Genomic DNA, 24900 nt, shown 5'->3' with positions numbered 1-24900 from the left:
TTATTGGTTTGCTTTATAAATGAGCAGGAAAACACAACTAATTGGGGATTGTAAGGGACGGGATAGATGGAACCACAAGATGGAAAAATATGTCATTGTGGACTCTAATCGACCTTACAATGGCGTATACCGGTACCCACTACCCACCACCTTCAGAAAGGTAAAAAAGTCTTGGCTCACATTATACTAATTTTGGATTTGACCATGTTAACCAAAGGGGATACTAATTATCAATAGCACAAATATATGTAAATATATTAGTGTCCTTTCATTATCAGTGAAAATTTCAATCATTTATGTGAAATTAAATTATTTTGAGTTATATTTTATTGCTCATGTTTTGGATAGAGTAGAGTTTAAAAAATTAGATAGGGATGAAATTTACTCCCTCTTGTAATGCTTTAACAAAACAATGGAATGTTGTTTTGATTTGATTTCTTATAATCATGTGTTCGACTTCAACTTCAACTTCATGAATAAAGATTATTTATTAATGTGTCTATGTTTCTTTTTGACAGGTAAATCCACATACCCATTAGGTCAAGCTATTAGCTATGGTCTTTTAGAAGTGCTTTAGTAATTTTTGTATCAATATTTATTCATTAACCATTTCCTTCCTTTTGTGTTGCAAAACTAAATATTTAGATCTGTATGCAAAAATAAAATAAAACATTTAGATCTTTAATTATAACGGTAATTTAACTATGTTATTGTATAATGTAATATACAACTTTATTTATCGAGTTTTTATGTATAAAGTTCTGATTTATATATTTTAAATTGTTCAACCCGTGTAGTACACGGGTACCTAACCTAGTGTTATTTATATATGTGGGTTTATGATGCATTAACCTTTCGATTCGAAAAGGCTATACTCATCTAGAGTTACGATAGTATATTAACATAAAACTCAACTATTCAACTAGTGAATCTAAACCTCTCACCTGATGATACTAAAACTGAATTATGGAGACATGAATCGAACTTGGGTCACATAAAACATCAAGTTTCTTCCTTACCGCTTCACCATCAACTCATTGGCATTTTAGTACGTCACATCACATTAAATTCAAACTAACCTATAAAAAATTTTATTTATCCTTTGATAGTTATTACTCGTCATTGTTTTAAACCACAACCTCACCATTTTGTCCCATCACCAACTTTTCTCTTTATTTAATGTATGTTAATATATATCTTTTATAATTAATTATTTTATATTTCAGATATATTAAAGAAATTAAATAATAACAAAACACATAAAATTAAAAATAAATACTAGAAACAACACATAAATTTATTATTTTTTTTTAAAGCATTATTTCTTAACTAATATAGGACTAGGCCATGACGTTTTCTTATCGTCTCACACAACTTCTCATGCGTTGTTTTTTATTCCAGGTGCATAGTTGATTGGTTCGTTGTAAAAATTTGGTAATCTCGATTTTTAAGAAACAGAGACAATAGACCAATGAATTGTCCATGGTTTCTTCTCGTTTGTCCATGTAATGATTCATCCAAAGCTTGACGTCTCGCATTGGATCTGATTCCGATGTCTCACTCATTCTTCTTTTCCTTTTTGCCCTCACCTCCTTCACCTTCTTTTGGCCAATTGGACGAGGTGGTTCTTTGCACTCAGGTCGTGTGTCATTTTCCCCGATATCGATATTGAAATTCACCATCAAGGTCATAGTGTTAAGTGGGTCAAGGTCGACTGCATCAGAAATTGATGTGGTATAGTTGCCTGATTCCAATGTCTTCATTCTCTTTGAAACTAATGGCACTGGCGCATGCCATTTTGGAAACGTGCTCATACTTGAAGTATTGTTTGGTTTCTTATGGCCACCACCTGACCACCACCGTCACCATCACCACCACCACCCGACCACCATCGCCACCACTGTAGTCGCCTCCTCTGCCGTTACCTTTTTTTGGTAAATTTTCTTTATCTTGAGGCAAGGGCATGTTTGTCATTTGTGTTTCATTTATTCGCCTTTTTCTTGCCTACCAAATATCACAAATTAATGATTCATTCCAATCGCATTTATTAACCAAACATGACAATGAAATTGTAATGACTTCATTCCCTCTACCATTTCATTCTCATGTCAATTCCATTACTTCATATCAAACAAACCCTTCGAGTTTTGATTAGGGTTTTACGGTTTCACCCAAATTGATATTTTTGTGTAAGAGGATGCATAGAACACATTTGGTGGCATACAATGAGGAAGTATGATTACTAGTTTTGCAATATGGGTGAAGTTTTACTAAACGTTTCTATAGAATTCATAACTTGTTTAGAGAATTGTCTTAGAAAATCATTAAAAATTGCAAATCTTACTGGTGTGTACTTTTTCTTGTTAGAGCGGTGTGAAAGTTTGTTTTGTTCTAGTTTCCTCACGAAAATTTCATTTTGGACAATAAGATCACAACATGTATAGAAGTGAGTCTGTGCGGTAAGAATAAAAGGTAAAAACAAAAGTATAAATTGTATATAACTTGTTATTATCTTCCCCTCGTGATGAACTGGGAAGATATTTATGTAAAATATGTTAGTGAAAGCAAATGACAAAGCACTAACATACTCCAAAAGATATCATATTTGCGCATATAGGGCAGTTTGGCATAAAATAGTAGTAGTACATAGTAGCAGTAACAAATACGGAAAGATATCGTCATGTATTATACATAGATGACAACCAGATTGACTCGTTAAAGCAGCAAGGGCCTTAGTTAACATAACATGATAGCAGTATTAATAATCATAATAATATTATAGTATTTAACACAATTAAATTTAATATATATACATAAAGATTCGTTGAATATCAGTATTCAATAATATGTAAAACATTAACTTATTTAAATTTAAAATATTATCATTAGTGGGGGCGTGAGGTAAATCGGTATCAAGCCGGTATCGATACCCTGATTTTTTAAAAAATGGGTATCGAATGTACCGCATTTATTGATACGACGCAGGTGCTCGACTGCTCGTTACAAAAATTCGGTACTGTATGGTATTGGTATCGAAAATACCGATACCAAAATGATACAGGTTCTATATTATGTTGATATAAGTAGTGATAATTGGTACCAAATGCTTATCCTTGTAGTAAGCCGTGGTTTAATGGAATATATTTGTGAACTAAGGTGGGGGTGGGGGTGGGGGGGGGGGGGGGGACGTTCTGGATTGGGATGGCAGTTGATTTATATTTGTTAAGCTTAGTCGTTTAGTAGTAAACCACATGTTAAAATTTTGTTAATTTTGATAATGTATAATTGATATGTTTAGTCATTTAACTATTAAACCAGGCGTCAAAATTTTGCTAATTGTGATAAGACAAGTATTTGGTGGTATATGCATAAAATATAAAAGGGAAATTCTCAAAATAACCTTTTTTTGAGTGAGAATCTTTAAAATAGTCCTTTTTTCTTCAAAATTTTTTAGTATTTCACGCATTGAGAAAAGATAATAATATAGGGGTAGCAGGCCAAATTTCTAAGGAAAGTTAGGGAGGAGACCAAATTTGAGAAAATAATGAAGGGAAAGTCCAAATTATTTAAAATCTTTGAGTAAAAGTTCAGATTTTTACAAAACTTTTTTTCTCAAAAAACCGTCTTGAGAGACTGTTTTTTTATGTTTCCTACATTTTCCCTCCATATTTTCAAATTTTAGGAAAAAGAGATTTTGAAATCTCGTCTTGAGAGACGAGATTCAACCACCACCACTCACCGTTCGCCTTCTACCACCACCACCACCACCCACCGTTCGCCACCAACCACCACCATCGTCCGCCACCACCATCCATCACCACCGCCCACCGTCATCCACCACCTTCTTCTTCTTCTTCTTCTTCTTCTTCTTTGAAATTTGGTGGTGGGTGGTGATCCACCCTTCTTCTTCCTCCTCCTCCTCCTCCTCCTCCTTGATGATGATGAAATAATGTCTACAATCTTATTATATGTAACAAAATCAAAGCTACAAGCATAAAGTTGCAAGTTATAAATTTACGTTGCGGTATGTATGATAAAGTACCACTTTAGTATCGGACTATCAGTATATAGTAAATAATACTTAAACTAACATGTATCAAAACAAAAACCATAAAAACAAATATCGCGACCGCTATCAATGTTGTTTGAAGGTACTGGTTTGGTTGATTAGGTAAAAAGATTTTGTGTTACAAATAAAAGTCTATTTACAATGTTTGATTAGAAAATGTTGTATAGCATAACCAAAAAAAAAGTCATGGTATGCTCAGAAAGATAATGAGATGTATTTTACACCAAACGAAAACCATAAAAAACGAATTCTGATGCCGGTTTCGATAACATCGACACCAGTATCAATATTGTTCAGTCAATATCAGTATCGTTTCTCTATGGTATCAGTATGGTTTACTATACTAAAATAAAATTATTCGAACACAACTGTGGTTTTAATAAAATTGATATCAAAATGTTGAGAAAAAAACTAATCAGTGCTCACATATATATTTATTTAAAGTTAACGTACGCAAGTTATTAAAATAATTACGTTAAAGTCGTATATTATTTAGGATGTATGGGTGTAGTTGAAACTTTTATTGATTCACAAATATTCTAGTTTTTATAAAAAATACAAATTATTTTATGAAAACATACAATTTTTTAAAAAAATTAATTACAAACATCCTGTTATAAAATCAGATATACATATATAGTTATAAATATATTTAACAGTTATGTTCTTGTATATATATTCTTATATAATATACATCTGCTGATTGATCTGATTCAATACTATACAAAATCTCTGAATTCTCTGGTTTATTTTGTACCAGTCTATTTATTTATTCATGCAATATTATGTTGGCCCCACTGTAGTCATGAGGAGGACATCACATCACACTCGGTAATGCCTCCACCAGAGTCGAGATTACGACATCAATCATCTCGGCCCACATCCATCACATGGACCATTTGGTGTCTTCTAACTTTTGCCATATGTGGTCACTCGTTTGTAATTTTTAATTTATAGGATGGGAATTAGCCAATGAGATGAGTTTAAAACCGTATTAGTAATTTTTGATTTTTTTTCCCATGCCAAATTGTTATGTGTTGTCCTCTAACCGGTCTTATACCGATCGGGTATCTGATTACTTAATACTTGCAAGTTTAATAAAAATCATCTTACGATTCTCTAATGTATTTCTTGCTATACTATGTTTTAAACATATTATTGATCAAGGAAATTAGAAAATATAAAAAACTAATTAGTGGTTGGATTAATAGATTTCTCCACTAATGTGGGTAAAGATAAATTAAGAAAGTGTACATTAAATTTAACCTAACTTAGACACCCTAGTTTTAAGTTTATAAACCTAGACTCTTCTAATGCTAGACCACTAGACAAGCAAGTGTACTTATCGATTGTAGTAAAGCCTAATGAAGTATGGATATCGAACCCAAGACCGAAGACGCTATCTTCTTTTCCACCTCCATGCCTAGGTATTAACCCGGTTATCGAAGCAATCGGCTACCATATTGCTCTTTTTCAAAACGTTTGCAAATAAACTAGGGAAAACCTCTCTAAGAGACTCGGTGGTTATCCAAGAATCCACCCAGAACCTTACACTCGTATATGGATCAGCAAATTCGGTACTACCAATTGGTACTGGTTCAGAAATTGGTACGATTTGGTACTGTCGGTATCGAATCAGTACCAAAGTTTTGAATTTCGTATCAATTCTGGTACCGGTATTTCCCAAATTTTTTACCTTCAATACCGATAGCGTCCCAGTACCGGTACCGAACCGAAGACTTCGGTACCAGTACCAAAAATGCGATTTTCGGGACTGGGATTTTCGGTACCGATACGGTACTGATCTCATCCCTATACTCGTACATCCCCAAGGACCCTTTTGATCAAATTACACAAATTTAGGTTGGATACGGAAAGGTAATTTTCAAGCTTAGCTACGGAATTCCAGACTCCCAAAATACATGTAGCATGTAGTAAAATGAGGAACCGTGAATGGCTAGAATCACTTTTCTCCACAACGAGTCGGGTTCAGTTTTAAACCGCCACCATCACTTTGATAAAAGGGCAATATTTGCATCCTGCAATGGAGTGAGCCAAATACATGTAGACCAAATACATGCCCAACCTATTTTCATCCATCATGCATGCGCAATATAGAGTCGTGGATAGCTACTGCATCAATGTTTATTGCATCCATCGGCTGCTATATGCTATTGGCATCGCATATACATCGTTGGATCTCTTATTTAATTTAAATACTTCATTTATAAAACAAATAATTAATTAATTAATGCAATATCATATATGAATGTTTTTAAACGTGTTTTGAGTCATGGTTTAGTTACCATTTAGAATCACGCATGAATAACGTTGTCATGATTTTTAGACAAATAAACAAAATAATTAGTAAACATGTCATACAGGACCACACACAAGCCAAAACTCGAAACTCTTTAATAGTACCAAAACTAAGTTAACCCAACGAAACATAACATAATGAATTATAATAAGCCGAGCTATACAAACAAGACTCTAAACAAAACAAGACGAGCTCAAGCCATGTTCAACCGGGGTACATTAACATCTTTTTACACAAACACCATACAAATTTATGCCTCCAACAAGCCCATTACCATGTACAGTTTAGAGAAAGCACTTACATGCTCTTTAGCATAACTGTTTAGTCTCACAAAAAGAAGGATAAATTAATGAGATTAAGTCTCTAATATTGCCTTTCATTGTCCTCATGCTAGAGATGGGCAAAAAAACCGGTTGGTGAACCGGTTCAACGGTTTAAACCGAAAACCGGTTTTTACAAAAACCGGTTATTTAAAAACCGGTTTGACCGGTTTAGTAACCGCCGGTTCGTATATCGGTTACAAGTTCTAGAGAAAAAACCGGTTACTGAACCGGTTATGGAAAAAACCGGTTAATTTTAAAACCGGTTATTATGAAAAAAACCAGTTATTAACCGGTTATTTTAAAAAAAAAACCGGTTAATTAAAAAAACCGGTTATTAACCGGTTTCTAAACCGGTCCTAACCGGTTAGACCGGTCCGAGTTTTGCACCAAAAAAACCGGTTAATAAACCGGTCCGGTTATTTAAAAACCGGTTTTTTTCCAGGCCAAGAAAAACCGGTCCGGTTATTAACCGAACCGGTTTTTTTAAAAAAACCGATTTGTGCACCTCTACCTCATGCGCTCATTGATTTGACTCAATGGCTTTCTCCCAATAATCCCATCACAGATGCCCAACTTCCTCCAAATTTCCATACTGCAAAAGAGTTAACAAGTTTGACTTTCACTTTACGGATATTATTATCAACTGATGATACTCAAATAGACATGGTAATATAATGGGATTAAATTGTAATTTTGACCTTCAGATGGCCGGCCAATCCACGGTCCATTCATTACAGTCAGAATCGTGAACGCCTCACCATATTCCAAATCAGATAACAGTTTTGGAGTTAGCAAAAAGCACCTAAACACAATACACAAAAAGTCTAGTCAGCATATGCCAAACTTTGACCTAAGAAAAGTCAAAGGTAAGTGCCTTACTGTGGAGTATTGGGTTGACTTGCGGCTCGGACTAATTGCTGGAACATCTTTCTCTCATTAATAGGATCCATTCCTTACAGAATAATACATCGATATATTAAATTTATATAAAAGAAAATAATAAAAATAAAAACTCGCAAACCTTGATTTATCTCATCGACCACTCTAAATGGGCAGTTAGTAAGATCTTGAAGTGAAACAAGATAAAGAATTGTTGAAACCGAACGCTCCTAAACAAGGACAACGAAGACGAATGACAATTTATATAAAAAGAAGTGTGTGTGTGTGTGTGTGTGTGTAATTAATAGCTCATTGTCATACCCCACCAGACTGATGGTGAGCACTTAAAACTTGCAGTTCGCCTGCTTGCCTGGTAATTATTGTGAAAACAAAAGTAAATGTAAGTGTGGTTTTCAAACAGGTTTGTTATGATTATACATTTCAATAGTATATGAAATTACATAAGAAAAGAAGCATTAAAAAGAAATCACCTGAACTTCACTTTAATAAGAATTCCATAGCTATCAAACTCATTCCCGCGTTCATCTGATCACCAAAATCTAATAATTACTGTAATTGATGATTGATAAACATGCATGGGTCGGTTTTGGGATCAAACCAAAAGAAAAACCCAAAATATGGTTTTTGGAAACTGTTGGTTTCAGTTCAGTTTGATTTTTCCATTTGGGTAGAAATTTTTGGGCTGAAAAAGGAAAGTCTGAAAATAATGCACTTGTGTTTAAACCGAACCAAAAAGTAGATTTTTTGTTTCTGAAATCGTTCGTTTTCAGTTTTCAAATTAGGTTTGGTTCGGTCACGATTTTATCGAATTTGCCATTTGGGCTTGAAATTTTTGGGATGAAAAAGAAATTGTCCCAAATAATGAATTTGGGCTTAAAACTTTGAGCCTAAAATATTTTGTCAAATAATAATTAACTAATTATTACACATTGTATTTAATATTTTAAGCTACACTTTATTATTTATTTACAAAATACGTAGCATTCAAAATTAAAAATTACAAACCAAAAAATCAATACAAAAGTCGGTTTGTTTTTTTTCTGTTTTCTAGTACATGCAAAACCAAAAACCAAACCAAAAATTCTGTTTTTAAAAAACATAAAACCAAACCATCAATTTGGGGTTCGATTATTTCAGTTCTGTTATGTACTTATGTCACTTAATTCGGTTTTATGCACACCCCAATAACGTATTAGAAAATTGCTGAGGTGATGTTTAACATACCAAGCGACACCTCTCCTGCCACCGCCATTTCTTGAAAATTTTTACTGAAAGTCTCGTTTATTTGAGCAACTAGGTTTCTAAGTGTCGGAAGCCATTTCCCCTGCAGGCAGCAAAATCAAAAGATTCTATGATTTTAGCAAAAACAATGTTGTTGAACTGAAAACGAGATGAACTTCTTAACCTTCAAATTGCTCAATTCTTCTAGCCGGGCAGACAACTCTTTTTCATCTGATTCCAGTTTGACTGAAAGCTCCTCTATCTATCATGAAAATAATATTGATTGGATAAAACATAATAACATAATGTGATTATTAAATAGATACTTGAGTCAATCAGAAGTTTACTTTCTTTTGGCGTCGTTCATATTCTTCTAAAATATTGTGGTTCAGAAAGAGAATAGAATTGGCTTGAGAGGTAATATCTTGAATTGCAGCATTTAGTTCCTCAATTGTAGAAGGCATCTACAAACCACCATCAAATTTATAAAATTAATATCACCCTCTATAATTCGCATCTCAGAATGGATATTTAGATTGCACAATAAATAAAACAAGATTGATATTTAATAATTGAAAAAATAAAATCTAAAAACAAACCTGAAGAAACTCCTGTTCAAGAGCCGGAGTAATAATCGTAACTGATTCTGCAGCTCTCTTGGCGGCTGCCAATTGTTGTCTATGATCTTCCATCTCCTTTTTACCTTTATAAATTATTAAAAACAAATAAGTACCAATTGTTAAATAGAACATAAAAATAGTTGAGATGCGTAAGAAGTAACATACATCGTTCAAAATGTAAAGAAGCTTGCAATGCAAGCTTTTCTTGCTGCTTGATGAACGCTTCCATCTCTTTAATCTAACAAACATACAACAAGCATGCATTAAATCATTATGATTAAATACATGCAACGGTAAAGTAATTATGTTGCATTTGGCTCCAAGTGAACAAAATTATTTAAGATCATGTTGAAATAATTAGGCCTGTAAACCAGTGAACAGTTTGGCGGAAAGTTCGTATGTTCGTATATTTAATATACAAACGAGCATGAAAAAAATTGTTAATTTAGTCAAACAAACAAACATGAACACGTGTTTCGTTCATTTATGTTCGTGAATGTTTCGTCAGTTTATGTTCATTAATATATTTATTTATGATCTTAACAATACTTTTAACTGGTTATAGCTCAGTTATGTTCGTTCATCCATGTACTGTTAACGTTTGTGAACCGTTCGTTTATACAGTTAACGAACAAGAATAACGAACACAAACAAGAGAATTCCGTCTGTTTAATTGTTCATGTTCGATCATTCGTCAGTTAAAATTAAACAAAGAGCACGAACATGCTCGATTCGTATTTTTCAGATTAGTTTACAAGCCTACAAATAATGAAAAAATCATAAAACTTCAAAAATGTTTTACTATTCTGCATTTTTTAATTTTTAATAAAAAATTAAAACATTAAAGGAAACCTTTATCTCAAGTTCAGTAGAAGCCATGAACTTTTCAGCATAACTTTTTCTGTAACCAGTAGCTTGAGTGAGAAGTTTCTGCAAACACAAAACCAAATATTATTTTGTTATGTTGGTGAAAAAACTGTTGCTGTTAAACTTGTGGGCCCACCGATATGCTCCATGATAACCTACCTTAATCTCTATTGCGCATTTGAATCTTTGAATATTGAAGTTCTCAACATCTTGAACCAGTTTTGACATTGCAGAAGCCATGTCTTCTTCTTTTCCCATGGATTCTAATTTTAACCTTCTTTGATCTAAAACAATAATAATGTATGTTCATATGTTTGACTTTGAAGAATATAAAAGTTCATAATTCGATTAGAATGCAAAAAAGGGTTGGTTACTCACTAACTCTGATTTGAAGCTCCTTTTGTTTCCTTTTTTCAAGTTGAGCTTCGTTCACAAGGTTATCCTGCAAGAAAAAGAAATTGATGCATAACCCATAAAAGAATATGTTATGCACACATACATATATATACAAAGTGATTTCGCATGAGAAGTGTGAGAAGCAATCTAGGGTTATTATCAAATCAATTTAGTTGTTAATATTAACACGGTTGAGAAGGAAAACAAAAGAATTTGCCCTTTGTGTTGACTTTTTTATTTAAATATATTGATATATGTTTTCTTAAAAAATATACCACAAAATTGAGCCTTTTATTTTCTTTAGTAAGGGTATATTATTGCTGTATCTTTGTATAAAAAGAATGACCATATTTTAATGTGCTGTTATACCATTTACACGATGGGGTTATCTCATTTTTAACAATGAGAATACATGAGTAATAAATTTACACAGCGCGCTTGTGTGTCCATGTGTGAAATGGTATTTTGATTAAAGACAGTAGATTGCGGTAATCGAAATATGCGTTCGTAAATGAACGTAAACACCCTGTCCAGAAAACCCACATACACATATACGCGCGCACACACACACACACACATACATGCACATTGCTTCTTACACTTTTTAGGCAAAAATCACTTTGTGCAGTAGATGAAGTAATGGACTATATATACACATACACACACACATATATATACATGCATACACATACAGGGGGAGGTTCATTAGGGAACCACAAAAAAAGTGGGAAACCGGAGATCCATCGATCAAACGAACTCCGAATTAACTCATTCCAGCAGCGTTCAACCGGCTCGTCGAAGTGCATCCACCAACAGGTTCAATAGGTTCGACAAGCCAGTTTCAACGTCGCTAATCCGCAATAACGATTTCAATCAGAGTTTGTTAGATAGATGGTTCCCCACTTTTTTGTGGTTCCCCAGTGACCCCCGCCCCCCAAACCAACCACCAACACACACGTATATACACAGACACGTATGCGTGTGTGTGTGTGTGTATATAGACACATACAGAAGCATATTTATATATACACGTATAAACACAGCCATATATATACACATGCAAACACACACATAGCATACACACCTATAGATGTGTGTCTGTGTGTGTGTGTGTTAATGATGTTAATTAGCATACACGAAGTTTTCGAAGTTGAGCAGCCGAATCTTCCAACTCATTAATCTCACTCTGCATTGACTTAAGACTTGCTTCTAGACCAGAAATGGTCTCATCAAACTCTCTTTTCTTTGCCCTAAGTGTGTTCAATTCGTCACCTTCGGTATCTGAAAACAGCCGAATAAAATTATTATCCGCTAACCTTTTACGGAATTTAAAAACCCTTTAAACTTTTGAAATAGCAATTAATAATATCAGGTTCAGACTTACTGGACAAAAGAAGGCGAGTATCACTCACTGCTTCCACAGATGCTGACACATGACCACCGTATCTTGACTTCGACCATCGGTAGTGATTATCAGGAGTCCATAGATCCATTATTCCAAAACTATGTGCCTTGTCAGCGTTTTCATCACTCTTTTTAGACCCTATGTACTGGTACAATTATTCAAAGAACAAATGTTTTGGCATAAGGTTTATAATAACTACTACTGAAAACTCTAGAACATACGGGTGTGCATGAAACCAAAATAACCGAACCATAACCAAAATACCTAATCAAGCCCAACCCAAAACCGACATTCTGACTTTATATTTTCTCAAAAAACGAATTCCCGGTTCACTTTTGGACTTTGGTTTTGCATGTGCTTGTCAGCAAAAAAAACAAACCGAACCGACTTTTATAACCAAAATAACCGAACCCGTATAACTCTTAAAAATTAATTGATTACTACACATTTTTGCCTAAAATTTTGGCTATGCCATTTATTAATATTTTATAGGTTACTTAACATTCAAAAACTTTTTAATTAACAAAAAATACAGACCCAAGTTTCAAACCCAAAGTAATTATTTGAGCCTTTTTTCAGCCCAAAACTTTCGAACCCAAATGGCAAAACCGTAAAAATTAAAACCGAACCCATCATGAAAACCGAAAGCCAAAAAACTGAAACTGAACACTTTTCAAAAACCCAAAACTTTTATGGTTTTTGGTTCGTTTTGAGCCTAAAACCGACCCATGCTAGAACTCATCACGGGTTTTAATGTGTTAAACAGGATGAGAACAAGAACGCACCGAATGTTCTAGACTAGATTGGCCAATCAAAACCTCTTTGATGGCATATGGAGCATCAAAAACTTGGTCAAGTCTTGAATATAGGCCCATGGATGACATCTGCTTGTTTCATCAAACTGGAAACTAATTAGTGCCAAAAAAAATTAGAAACAAATTAAAAAAATGACATCACATGCCTGTTGAGTTATATTAAATGGCTCCGGGTGGCGGTTACCATCAGGAACATGATTAATAACTGCAACATCAAATGACTTAAGGTTCCTGAACAATAAGTCACGGTCAGTAGAATCCTGAGTAATAAACGCCTGCGTTTAAAAAAAAAGGAGGTCAGCAATATTTATAACTAAAAAAAATCTAGAGGTGAGTTTGTGAAGATACTTTTTAGACATGTCTTTTAAATCCTATACATGTTTGCAAAAAAAAAAATTGAGTGCATTTTTATACCTTAAAATGAAGACTAGAATCTGTACGTATATTTTGAACATATTACTCTACACTATAAAAAAATATTTCATATTCTTCATTAAGCAAAAAAACAAAACAAAAACAAAAGCAAAGAGAGAGAAAAAAAACATAACTTTTGCAGATTTTAAGGTACCTTCCAAATGTAATAAGGAACATGGCTCTCTAAGTATCCAGCATGAAGCTGGTTTGAGATGTTGACCTAAAGCATGATTAAAAGAAATAAGAAAATAAACAAAATATACAAAGAATATTCAAAATTCAGAAGAGAACATGAAGTAACCTCGACTAACACGGGGCCATAAACTTCCCTCTTAAATTCATTTCGGTGTGCTTGCACCCATTGATAAGCGTCAAATATTTTTTCAGCTCCAGAATTTCTTAATGCCTGTAAACGTTTATTTTTTATATTTTCCATCTCCCGTAACCTACAAAAGATGCAGGCGACAGTTGTGTGAAATCCATATAAAGAGATACTATGTGCATACAATGCTGACATTAAGGGTGTAAATGAGCCAAGCCACTCATGAGCTACTCGAGATCAGCTCACTAAAAGCTCGATTTAAACGAGCTCGAGCCTAAAAATAAGCTTTATTAAATGAGCTTTACCTTCACTTATCGATCTCGAACTGGCTCGCAAACCTAAACGAGACTGTTATTTGCATAGCTTTTGTTAAATATATATTTATACAATAGCTATTATTATAGTTCGAAAAATGATTAAAATAACTAAACAATATATATCATGTTATATATAAATAATATAACCATTAAAAAAGCTGTTCACGAGCCAAGCTCAACCTTTAGAAATAAAGCTCAAAACAAGACGAGCTCAAAGCCTCTTGTTTATATAACTTTTATTTAATATATTAAATATATAGTTATATGATAAAATTATTAATTATTTATAAAAGTATGATAAAAATAACTAAAAATATATATATTTTGTTGTGTATAAAAACTATAATGAAGATATACATAAAATTTAATTAAAAATGTATATAAACTATGAATAACAAACAAGCAAGCTCAAGCTTTGAAAACTACTCAAAAGCCAAGCTCAAGCTTTAAAAATACAGCTCGGAAAGAGCTCGAGCTAAAGCTTGGGCTTAGCTCGGCATGTTTACACCCCTAGCTGGCTAGCTGACGTGACATTAAACTCAGTATCCACCTTTCTGCAGTCTGCCTTGCGGATACTCTATTTCGGTCTAAAAGCTTCTCTTTTTCTTTCTTTTGATATCTTTTCTCTCGTGCAGAAGCTTCCAACTCCAATATTTCAGCACCTAACTTTTCCTGCAAAAGCATTTGATTTATGCAAAACAATTATCTAATAGTAAATATATATTCAATACTTAAGTGAACAAAAGTTTTGACTAACAATTTTCTCTTTAGGAGGTTCAAAAGGTGGAAGGTTTTGCAGTTCCAGCTCAGCATCCGCTAAATCTTTCTCGGCTCTTGCTATTTTTTCTTGACGCGTGTGTTCTTGCTTCTCTAAATCCTCCATATCCTTATACTTTCCGTTCACTTTAACACTCTATATAATATATTATTAAAAATCAGTAAATTATTCATACAATATTAATAAGAATGCAAGAAAGAATATAGAGGAAGCCCAATCATAAATTCACAATACCAGCTGGTTTTCTTTATCCAGCATTTGCTTAAATGAGTTTTCAATGTTATCCAAACGGTCCCTGAACTTTTTGCATTGCACATCTTGCTCCTTTTTTTCGTGTTGTAGTTTCCTACAAAAAGATTTTCGCGTTACCATATTGTAACTAAATTTTGTATATTAGATAAATGCATAAAAACTTTTCATACACGCTCGGTTCTCTAATATTATTTAACAATTTGGCTGCATCATCAAGCTTCTTCTTAGCATCCTTCTCTTGTTCTTTAGCTTCTAGAAACTCAGCCTTCTTCATGTCATATTTCAACCATGGTAATTTCTTCTTCATAAACTCAGCCTAAAAATTTTTTTAACTAATTAAAAAAATTCAATAATTATATGAGACAAAATATCATAATAAATAATAATAATAATAACCTTGGCTAACAGTTCATCCCGTTGCCTAACACGTTCAACATCTCTTTCTTGTTCAGCATTAAGTGCCTTTAACTGATTGAGAGTTTCTTTGTTTTTTTCAACAGCCTATAAAAAGTACAAAACGATAGTATTATTTGGAAAATGTATATCAGTATTCACAAATTTTATAAATTTATGAGGATTGCCTGTTCAGATCTCTGCAATTCTGCACTTTTATCAACAAGAGAACGATGCAGGACAGGAAGTTCAGGATCACCTACGGCTTTCTCGGTTTCTTCTAGAAGTCTCACTGGAGTTAGTTTCGCAAACTCGCAAACACGATCTTGTGGTAAGAACTAAAACAAGAGAAAAACAATATAATCACAAAAGAAACTGTAGTTGTAGCTGAAAAGTGTAAAATGACATGCTTGTAACTATATTTATATAACAATTTATACATGTTATTAAATCTATGTGAAATAAAAAAAATCATATAAGCAAAAAGTATTCTCTCCGCAAGCCTGCTTAAAAACTCAAATGGCAGACACAATTTATTGAAAATGACATAAAAATTAGAGCTTTCTTAAAAAAAAGTACTAACTGATGAAACAGAAAGGTAAAAGTAAATATTTGCTTATCTAGTAGCTGAATCTTATTTTGAAATCTTAACGTATTAGCTTATTGTTTTAGAGTTCTTTTGCTCCAAAATGAAGCTGATGCTTAACAGCTTGTGCTCATTTGTTTTTAAAATAAGGGGACATAACGACATTTTGCATACGCATACAAAAGTGCAAACATGCCAACCGTATCAAACAACTATATACAATGCATAAATTTAAAGCATGCTTGTAAACAATAAACCCTTAGAAACTCACTTGAGTCAGATTGTTGACTTGAATATTAAACTTTTGGATTACATCAGTTATTTCTTTCTTGGAAACCGCTCTACCTGTTATAACAAGTAACTCATAAGTCAAAAAGGCAATTTGTGTTCACAGTCAGCACTAACAATGTATAAATCAACAATGATATTATCCAATAATCCAGCATTAGAACAATCTGTAATCTGTATAAACAGCAACTCACCATTATGTAACCACTCAGACCTGTTACGCACATCTATCTTCCGCATTATAACAATCTTCGCATCAGGAGTGTTACCTCTCAAGGTAATTTTGGTATAACCAGACTCCTCCCCACGTTTAACAAACGCACCAATAGTTCCAGCCCTCCCGAGCAGCTGCATAAACACAACTTGCTCAATTACAACAAAATATCATTATCATTCACCCATAGTTGTTAAAAGCACTCGCTTCATGCGCCTAGGCCCATTCTCAGGCGACGCCCAATATGCGCACTTCTAGTTCCTGGGCCATCACTTCTTGAAGTTATCAACACCTCTATTGGTATTGATGACGGATCAAGAACAATGATCATGTGAACTTTTGCTATTTATTACTTTTTGAACATTTGTTATTCAAGTTGTGGAATTACATTCAAATTTTGACTCTTTTAGAAATGGCACTATCAGATGATATTAAATGATATATGTCGAAGCATGAAATGAATCTGACCTGATCCATGACGATGTTTCCACGGATTTCGAGATGAACGAACCACGCCTTTATCTTCTTCTCCGGTTGCTTGAGATCTGCAATGGCTTTTTGGGGGTGTGGAGGTGACTGCTAAGAAATCTCAAGGATCTCTTGTTTACAGACACAAAAATATATGATGGCAGCTCTTACTGAGCATCCCCCTCATAATAAGGAGGTGAAGACCTCCTTATATAGAGAGCCTCATGGCCACCATCATGGTACCCTAATGGGCCTAGCCCAGTTAGGGTTACCTCCACAAAACCCCCTCAGCCCAATAACATTGTATTAGTCCGTATGATAAAATAAGCCAAACATAATAAATTTAGGGTCGTAAAACCGGGTTTAGTACGATACCCCTACAAGCCCCCCAAGTCCAGTGTTGCTCCTAGGCGTGCAAGCGTTTAGGTGGAGCGCTGGACTTTATAAGGTGTGTTAGGACGTGAGGCGGTTTTTTCCCTTTTCTTCGGCCTTGTCTTTATTGTCTTTGAGTTTTGGGAGGTTTTCTCCATGATGGTGACATGTTGTGGTCCTTATGATAATGATGGTGCACTAGCATGAATAAGATATAGCACGCATCATAACAATAGTGGCGCGGGGCCTGATAAAAGATAGAGTGCGCGTCTCGATAATAATGTAATGTAACTTGCGCGCGAGGCAGCTTACGAGTTATAAAAATAATTAAGCTTGCGCGTGAGGCGACTTACGAGCTATAAAATAATAAAGCTTGCGCGCGAGGCGACTTACGAGCTATAAGAATAATTAAGCTGGCGCGTGAGGCGACTTACGAGCTATAAAATAATAAAGCTTGCGCGCGAGGCGACTTACGAGCTATAAGAATAATTAAGCTTGCGCGTGAGGCGACTTACGAGCTATAAAATAATAAAGCTTGCGCGCGAGGCGACTTACGAGCTATAAGAATAATTAAGCTGGCGCGTGAGGCGACTTACGAGCTATAAGAATAATTAAGCTGGCGCGCGAGGCGACTTACGAGCTATAAGAATAATTAAGCTTGCGCGCGAGGCGACTTACGAGCTATAAAATAATAAAGCTTGCGCGCGAGGCGACTTACGAGCTATAAGAATAATTAAGCTGGCGCGTGAGGCGACTTACGAGCTATAAGAATAATTAAGCTTGCGCGCGAGGCGACTTACGAGCTATAAGAATAATTAAGCTTGCGCGCGAGGCGACTTACGAGCTATAAAATAATAAAGCTTGCGCGCGAGGCGACTTACGAGCTATAAGAATAATTAAGCTGGCGCGTGAGGCGACTTACGAGCTATAAGAATAATTAAGCTTGCGCGCGAGGCGACTTACGAGCTATAAGAATAATTAAGCTTGCGCGCGAGGCGACTTACGAGCTATAAAATAATAAAGCTGGCGCGCGAGGCGACTTACGAGCTATAAGAATAATTAAGCTGGCGCGTGAGGCGACTTACGAGCTATAAGAATAATTAAGCTGGCGCGCGAGGCGACTTACGAGCTATAAAATAATAAAGCTTGCGCGCGAGGCGACTTACGAGCTATAAGAATAATTAAGCTGGCGCGTGAGGCGACTTACGAGCTATAAGAATAATAAAGCTGGCGCGTGAGGCGACTTACGAGCTATAGAATAATAAAGCTTGCGCGCGAGGCGACTTACGAGCTATAAGAATAATTAAGCTGGCGCGTGAGGCGACTTACGAGCTATAAGAATAATTAAGCTGGCGCGTAGCCATGTGGGATATTATTAGGCTCCCGACCTTTAAGTTTGGCGCGTGGCCATATGGGTTTATAAGGATTCCCAACCTTTGAATATGGCGTGTAGCCGTATGGGTTTGGGGATTCCCAACCTTTTGGTTTGGCGTGCGGCCTATGGGTTTATGAGGATTCCCAACCTTTAAGTTTGGCGCGTGGCCTATGGGTTTATGAGGATTCCCAACCTTTAAGTTTGGCGCGTATGTGATATGCGCCATGCGCAGATGTTTCACGCGCGGATGTGATATGCGTGAGCATACGTGATGCGTGAGCATATGCGTGAGCATATGTGATGCGTGAGCATACGTGATGCGTGAGCATATGCGTGAGCATATGCGTGAGCATACGTGATGTGTGAGCATATGCGTGACCATACGTGATGCGTGAGCATATGCGTGAGCATACGTGTAGGTTTTGGCTTTGTGTCTTCATGACATCCTGATTTTAAGCCTCGTCTATATTTTGTGGGTTGACCCGCCTCGCTCGATGTAGGGCGGGTGCATGCCCCCTTCAAGCCCCCCAGTCTAATGTGTCTTGTCTCGCGCGAGCGAGATAAGATAGATATTAGACAAGTTTGCTTTTTCAATAGGGCATGTTTTTTCTTTTTCTTTTCTTGCACGCGCGTTGCGCGTGATTCCATCCCTCTGGTGAAAACGAATCGTCAATGCACGTGGGTGGTTGGTGTTGGATCGCGGTGGTGCGGTGCTCGGCGCTAGCGCGCATGAGTGACGGCGCGCTGCTGCTTCTTTGGCGATGTATTGAATCGTGGTGGCGCATGCGTGGTGGCGATGTATTGAATCGCGGCGGCGCATGCGTGATGGCGGTACATCGAACCATGGTGGCGCATGCACGATGGCGCGCGCGTGTGCTTGTTGAATATAAGGTATGCTTACACGTTGAAATTTGAACAAGGTTGTAAGGAATTTATTAAGTACTCCTTAATAGTTGTCATATTTCAGGCTATTTTGCGATATTTTGAATATGCTGACACGTGTCTTGGCATTTCGTTATTCCTCTTTTGCGCGACGTTATCGTGCATTTATTATAGGGAATTATGAATGAGTTCTTTAGCCTTTGCGCGTCTATATTTGGCGCATCCATTATAATCCCATGCGCGGCCCCGACCTGAAACCTCAACAACTGTGTTTTGGCATGTGCTTTGCCTTAGTTGTGCTTAGGTATGTTATGGTCGAGCCGCGCAATACGCGGGATGGATGCTATGAGTAATTTGAGCTAAGGCTCATATTATTGGGCTAAGGCCCTGACGTTTTAGAGTTAAAACTCGTCAACGCGTTTGAGCTTGAAGCTGGCGCATGTATGTTTTACTTCGTTTTATTTTTAGTTTGATGTCAATATAATGTTGTCATATTGCTCAAATTAATAAAAGGAAGTGTGAAACATGTATGCAAAGATCAAAATCAGGCTTGCACATGCATGGCGGCGGAGTCGTGACTCGCGGGCGAGCATGCATGGTGGCGAAGCTTGCTCCTTGGCAGTGCGCATGCATGGCGGCGGAGCGGTGACTCGCGGGCGCGCATGTATGGCGGCGAGTCTTTTGCGCAAAACCCACATGGTGGTTTCCGCGGAGTGAGAATTCGCTGGGGCGCGTGCATGGCGGCGGGAGTCTCCGTAATCTAGATTGTAATTTTAAACCTAAAATCCATGTCTGTAATCCAGATCTAGATCTGTAAATCAGATCTAGATAGATCTGAAGCTCGGAGCGGAGAGAATTTAAAACCATCACAGATCCGGAGGTTTGATCATCCGAATCAGGTAGTTTCTTTTTTGGATCTACAAATCCTTTTCAGCTTCATTTTTGCACAGATCTGGAAGCCTCTTTTAGATCTATGGATCTTTTTGAGCTTTAATAGAACAAGTCTTGAAGCCTCTTTCTGTAAACTTCCAGATCTGGGTTTTTCTTGGGAGAGATCTGAGGACCGAGACGAAAATCGAAGGGTAGTTCGTTGCCGTCCCACGGATGGCGCCAATGTCAAAGCATGAAATGAATCTGACCTGATCCATGACGATGTTTCCACGGATTTCGAGATGAACGAACCACGCCTTTATCTTCTTCTCCGGTTGCTTGAGATCTGCAATGGCTTTTTGGGGGTGTGGAGGTGACTGCTAAGAAATCTCAAGGATCTCTTGTTTACAGACACAAAAATATATGATGGCAGCTCTTACTGAGCATCCCCCCATAATAAGGAGGTGAAGACCTCCTTATATAGAGAGCCTCATGGCCACCATCATGGTACCCTAATGGGCCTAGCCCAGTTAGGGTTACCTCCACAAAACCCCCTCAGCCCAATAACATTGTATTAGTCCGTATGATAAAATAAGCCAAACATAATAAATTTAGGGTCGTAAAACCGGGTTTAGTACCATACCCCTTATAAAGTCCAGCGCTCCACCTAACGCTTGCACGCCTAGGAGCAACACTGGACTTGGGGGGCTTGTAGGGGTATGGTACTAAACCCGGTTTTACGACCCTAAATTTATTATATTTGGCTTATTTTATCATACGGACTAATACAATGTTATTGGGCTGAGGGGGTTTTGTGGAGGTAACCCTAACTGGGCTAGGCCCATTAGGGTACCATGATGGTGGCCATGAGGCTCTCTATATAAGGAGGTCTTCACCTCCTTATTATGGGGGGATGCTCAGTAAGAGCTGCCATCATATATTTTTGTGTCTGTAAACAAGAGATCCTTGAGATTTCTTAGCAGTCACCTCCACACCCCCAAAAAGCCATTGCAGATCTCAAGCAACCGGAGAAGAAGATAAAGGCGTGGTTCGTTCATCTCGAAATCCGTGGAAACATCGTCATGGATCAGGTCAGATTCATTTCATGCTTCGACAATATATAATAGCATTTTGTTTGTTTTATATGAAAAATAGTATTGCTTTTCTAAAACAAAATATTTTAGTTTTTTTATTTATTTAAGTGCGCATTTTTTCTTAGGCCTTCACTTTTGGATAAGTATGCATTCAATACCTGAGGCTCTCCGCCTAAACCGAGTGCAATGGCGCAGACTAGGGAGCTTTTACCGGAGCCATTGGGTCCAATGACGAGGTTCAAGCGAGAACCAGGCTTACAAACCAAATGATTAAAGGTCATGAAGTTTCGAATCTCGATTTCCACTATATTCCCTGGCAGATAATCATCTTCACCCCTATTAATTAAAACAATATACTCATAGTTAGGGTTTTACATAAAACCAAAACAAAATCGCGCAAATGAAGTAATAGAGATGCAAATCTAACTAGCAATTCAAACTATTGAAGCGCTAATTATCCTGCAATTAACTATAACTAGTGCCGTAACGTGAGTGAATAATAAGTTAGGGTTTGTTTGGACTGACCTGCTGATTTTGGGGCGTTTAGCCCGTGGCTCGTTCATCGGCTAACGAGCTTGGATTGGATTGGATTGGATTGGATTGGATTGCATGAAAGCTAGGGTTTCGCAGACGGGATTGATTGAAAGAAATTGGCGCCAAAAGAGAGGCTTTTGGGAGCAATTTAATACTCCCAATGTCAAATATATCACACAGATATAGATTGATAGATAAGTAACTGTAACATTTATTTATGCCTTTGGTAAAAGAAAAGCATAGTTCGTGACTTATAGCTTTTGGTTTTGAAAAAAACCAATAAATCAATAAGCATTTTTCAAACTTAATCCCAAGTTTACCCGAAAGCTAGTTCCAAATATTGATAAAGAATAAATACGTAAACTTTAAATGAATTATTAGCTAAGTTAAAGATATGATATAAATTGATTCAATATGAAATTAAGTTGTCTCACAAGTGTTTTAAATGTTTCAATGGGTCTTGTCTAGAAAAGGATTGGGACTTAAGAGTTATTAACAAACGTATGTTTGGATATGATGTGTGTTTCCCTTAAACGGTCATAACACTTGTTATTACTCGAGTTCGAATCCCTGTGATAGTATTGCTTATATTTCGAAGCGTGCACATAAGTCAGGAATTGAACCTAAAGCCTCCAATAAGAAAACACTAAAGAAAATCTCCTAGCCACTCCCATCAAAGCAGTGATATTTGATGTCATTTGTTAGCTCAATATTAGGTTTGGTTATCACTTAACTATTTTTTTATATTTGGATTAAATGTGTTAGTTGTAATTCTGTAAGGAAAGCTCGTTAGATGGTGTTCTAATGTCTATTTTAAATAGCTACACCTAAAAGAACATGTACCGACCATCAAGTTGGTAAATGGTGAGCATCTATTGTAAGTATGTATGTCTATATGTGTAATTAGGGTCGGACCTAGAGGCTTTAGCGAGGTCTGCAACCTCGCTATTTTTCATTAAGCCCTGAGTAGACTATGATGAAATCTTGGCACCATACCTCAAAACTTTTTTACACCACACCTCATGATTTTAGCCAATAGCTTTGCCCTTAGTACTGTTTAGTTTATAAGCAAAGAACAATGGAAGACTGGAGACGATGATGTTTAACATCTAATGTTTAGGTTAACTTTTTAATATTTGACTTCCTAACAAAAGCTTGTTTGAATATCATTTTTATTGCTTTTAATTTCAGGGTTGTAAATTATAGTATATCGCAACTTAACTAAACGTTATTGTTCTTATTGACTTTTCCTACAAGATATTGTGTAGCGGGCTCACACCTCACCCCACGTATGAATCAAAATGATGTTAAGCATCATTTCTTATTAGGCGCCAATGGCTTGAAGTAATTTTGCATTTTCTATTAATGCTATTAATAGTTTTTCTATTAAAGTAGTGTAGGTTAGTTCTTTATATGTTATTAATACAACAAAAATTATTACTTGTTATTATCAATTACGAGCTAAGTGTCATTTTAGTACCTGTGGTTTGTCTAATCCGCAACTTTAGTACCGGTTTTGAATTTATTGCAGATGGCTACCTCATTTTTCTAAAACTTGCAATTTTAGTACTTTTTTTTAACCCCGTATATTTTGTCCGTTAAGTCATGGGCAAATTAGTAATTCGATTATTTTAATTATTTTCTCTTTCAGCTAAGTGTCATTTTCATACATGTGGTTTATTCAGTTACACAACTTTAGTACCTTTTTTTGAATTTATTGTATCTGGATACTTTGATTAGTTTTGGATAGATAGCAAAACAAGAGAGGCATTAAATATTACAATTAAAAGATCACCTCTAACTCTAAATGAACAGATCAACCCCCTTCCCATGCTCATTGATCCTTCAAACCCTAACCATTGTTTATCTTCAAGTTCAATGAATTACAATATATTGTTTTGTCCATGTGATTCGTCAGCCGTCATTCATCTACAAGTTCACTTGATGTAATATTAAGAGGTGCGAAGTTGTGTGATTGTTATTTGGCTTGATCCTCTGATGTGTTAAAGATATATTTTTATCATACCCGAATTTTTGAAGAAAAAAAAAATCAATGCAAATAAAGAAAATGCAATAAAAATGGCTAAGATGAACTCGAACCATAAGCTACTAGAAGTAAATTGACAATCAAGAACCAAAGGATAAAAAATTTGTTATACATTTCATGGTTATTTTTCATCTTCTATCATGTATTTAGTTATCTTTTAATTGTAATATGTAACGTCTCTTTTGGTTTGTCTATCCATCAAAAACTAATCAAAATATCGAGTTGCAATAAATTCAAAAAAATGTACTAAAGTTGCATAATTGAACAAACCATATGTATGAAAATGGCACTTAGCTCAAAAGAGAAAATAAATAAAATAATCAAAATTACTAATTTACCCCTGACTTAACGGAAAAAATAAACATGGTTAGAAAAAAGTACTAAAATTGCAAATTTTATAAAAGTGAGGTAGCCATTTGCAATAAATTCAAAACCAGTACTAAAGTTGCGTAATTGGATAAACCACAGGTACTAAAATAACACTTGACTCTATCAATGATCAACCGAGAAATAGCTTTATAAAGTACGGAAAATGCAAGTAAAACTTCGTGAATAATTGATATAAACTAAGAAATCTAGAAGAGTATATTATGATCATGAAATAAAACATGCGGATACCAATAAAAACACCACATTTTTGTAACGTGCTTGATAAATATAATTTGGTTTATAATTTATTACGTGACTTGACCCAGACCGAAACTAAAGAAAATTAACATCCAACAATAGAAATTGTTAATGATGCACCAAAAACCCAA

At 35.6% G+C, this 24900-nt stretch overlaps 1 protein-coding gene across 1 annotated transcript; it reads right to left on the bottom strand.

Annotated features, from left to right (window-relative positions):
* Positions 1–7227: 7227 nt before the first annotated feature.
* Positions 7228–22124, bottom strand: LOC143589602 (structural maintenance of chromosomes protein 5-like). The gene is made up of 30 exons (XM_077070320.1): positions 22087–22124; positions 21720–21897; positions 16481–16634; positions 16270–16343; positions 15601–15750; positions 15416–15520; positions 15190–15335; positions 15002–15113; positions 14747–14902; positions 14540–14661; positions 13652–13796; positions 13505–13570; positions 13083–13211; positions 12907–13005; positions 12101–12266; positions 11852–11997; positions 10699–10762; positions 10480–10604; positions 10306–10383; positions 9619–9691; positions 9433–9536; positions 9181–9297; positions 9018–9095; positions 8837–8936; positions 8083–8137; positions 7913–7961; positions 7734–7821; positions 7592–7664; positions 7411–7514; positions 7228–7304 (listed from the first exon to the last, which is right to left on the bottom strand). Exons 1-30 carry the CDS (start codon positions 22122–22124, stop codon positions 7246–7248), a joined length of 3153 nt encoding a protein of 1050 aa, XP_076926435.1. The 3' UTR covers positions 7228–7245.
* Between the last annotated feature and the right edge of the window lie 2776 nt (positions 22125–24900).

This window comes from Bidens hawaiensis, unplaced genomic scaffold (assembly GCF_021521415.1).
Source record: "Bidens hawaiensis isolate Kalapana, Puna unplaced genomic scaffold, B.hawaiensis_p1.1 tig00037649_1, whole genome shotgun sequence".
Lineage (NCBI taxonomy): Eukaryota > Viridiplantae > Streptophyta > Magnoliopsida > Asterales > Asteraceae > Bidens > Bidens hawaiensis.
This window is presented reverse-complemented; position numbering and strand designations above follow the sequence as displayed.

Excerpts from the sequence above, each read along its gene's own strand:
- LOC143589602 (XM_077070320.1), bottom strand. The coding sequence starts at position 22,124 with ATGAACGAGCCACGGGCTAAACGCCCCAAAATCAGCAG. Across the intron at positions 10,605-10,698 it reads GGAGCTTCAAATCAGAGTTA|ATCAAAGAAGGTTAAAATTA; the intron begins GTGAGTAACCAA and ends TTATTGTTTTAG. Across the intron at positions 9,537-9,618 it reads TTCTTTACATTTTGAACGAT|GTAAAAAGGAGATGGAAGAT; the intron begins GTATGTTACTTC and ends TAATTTATAAAG.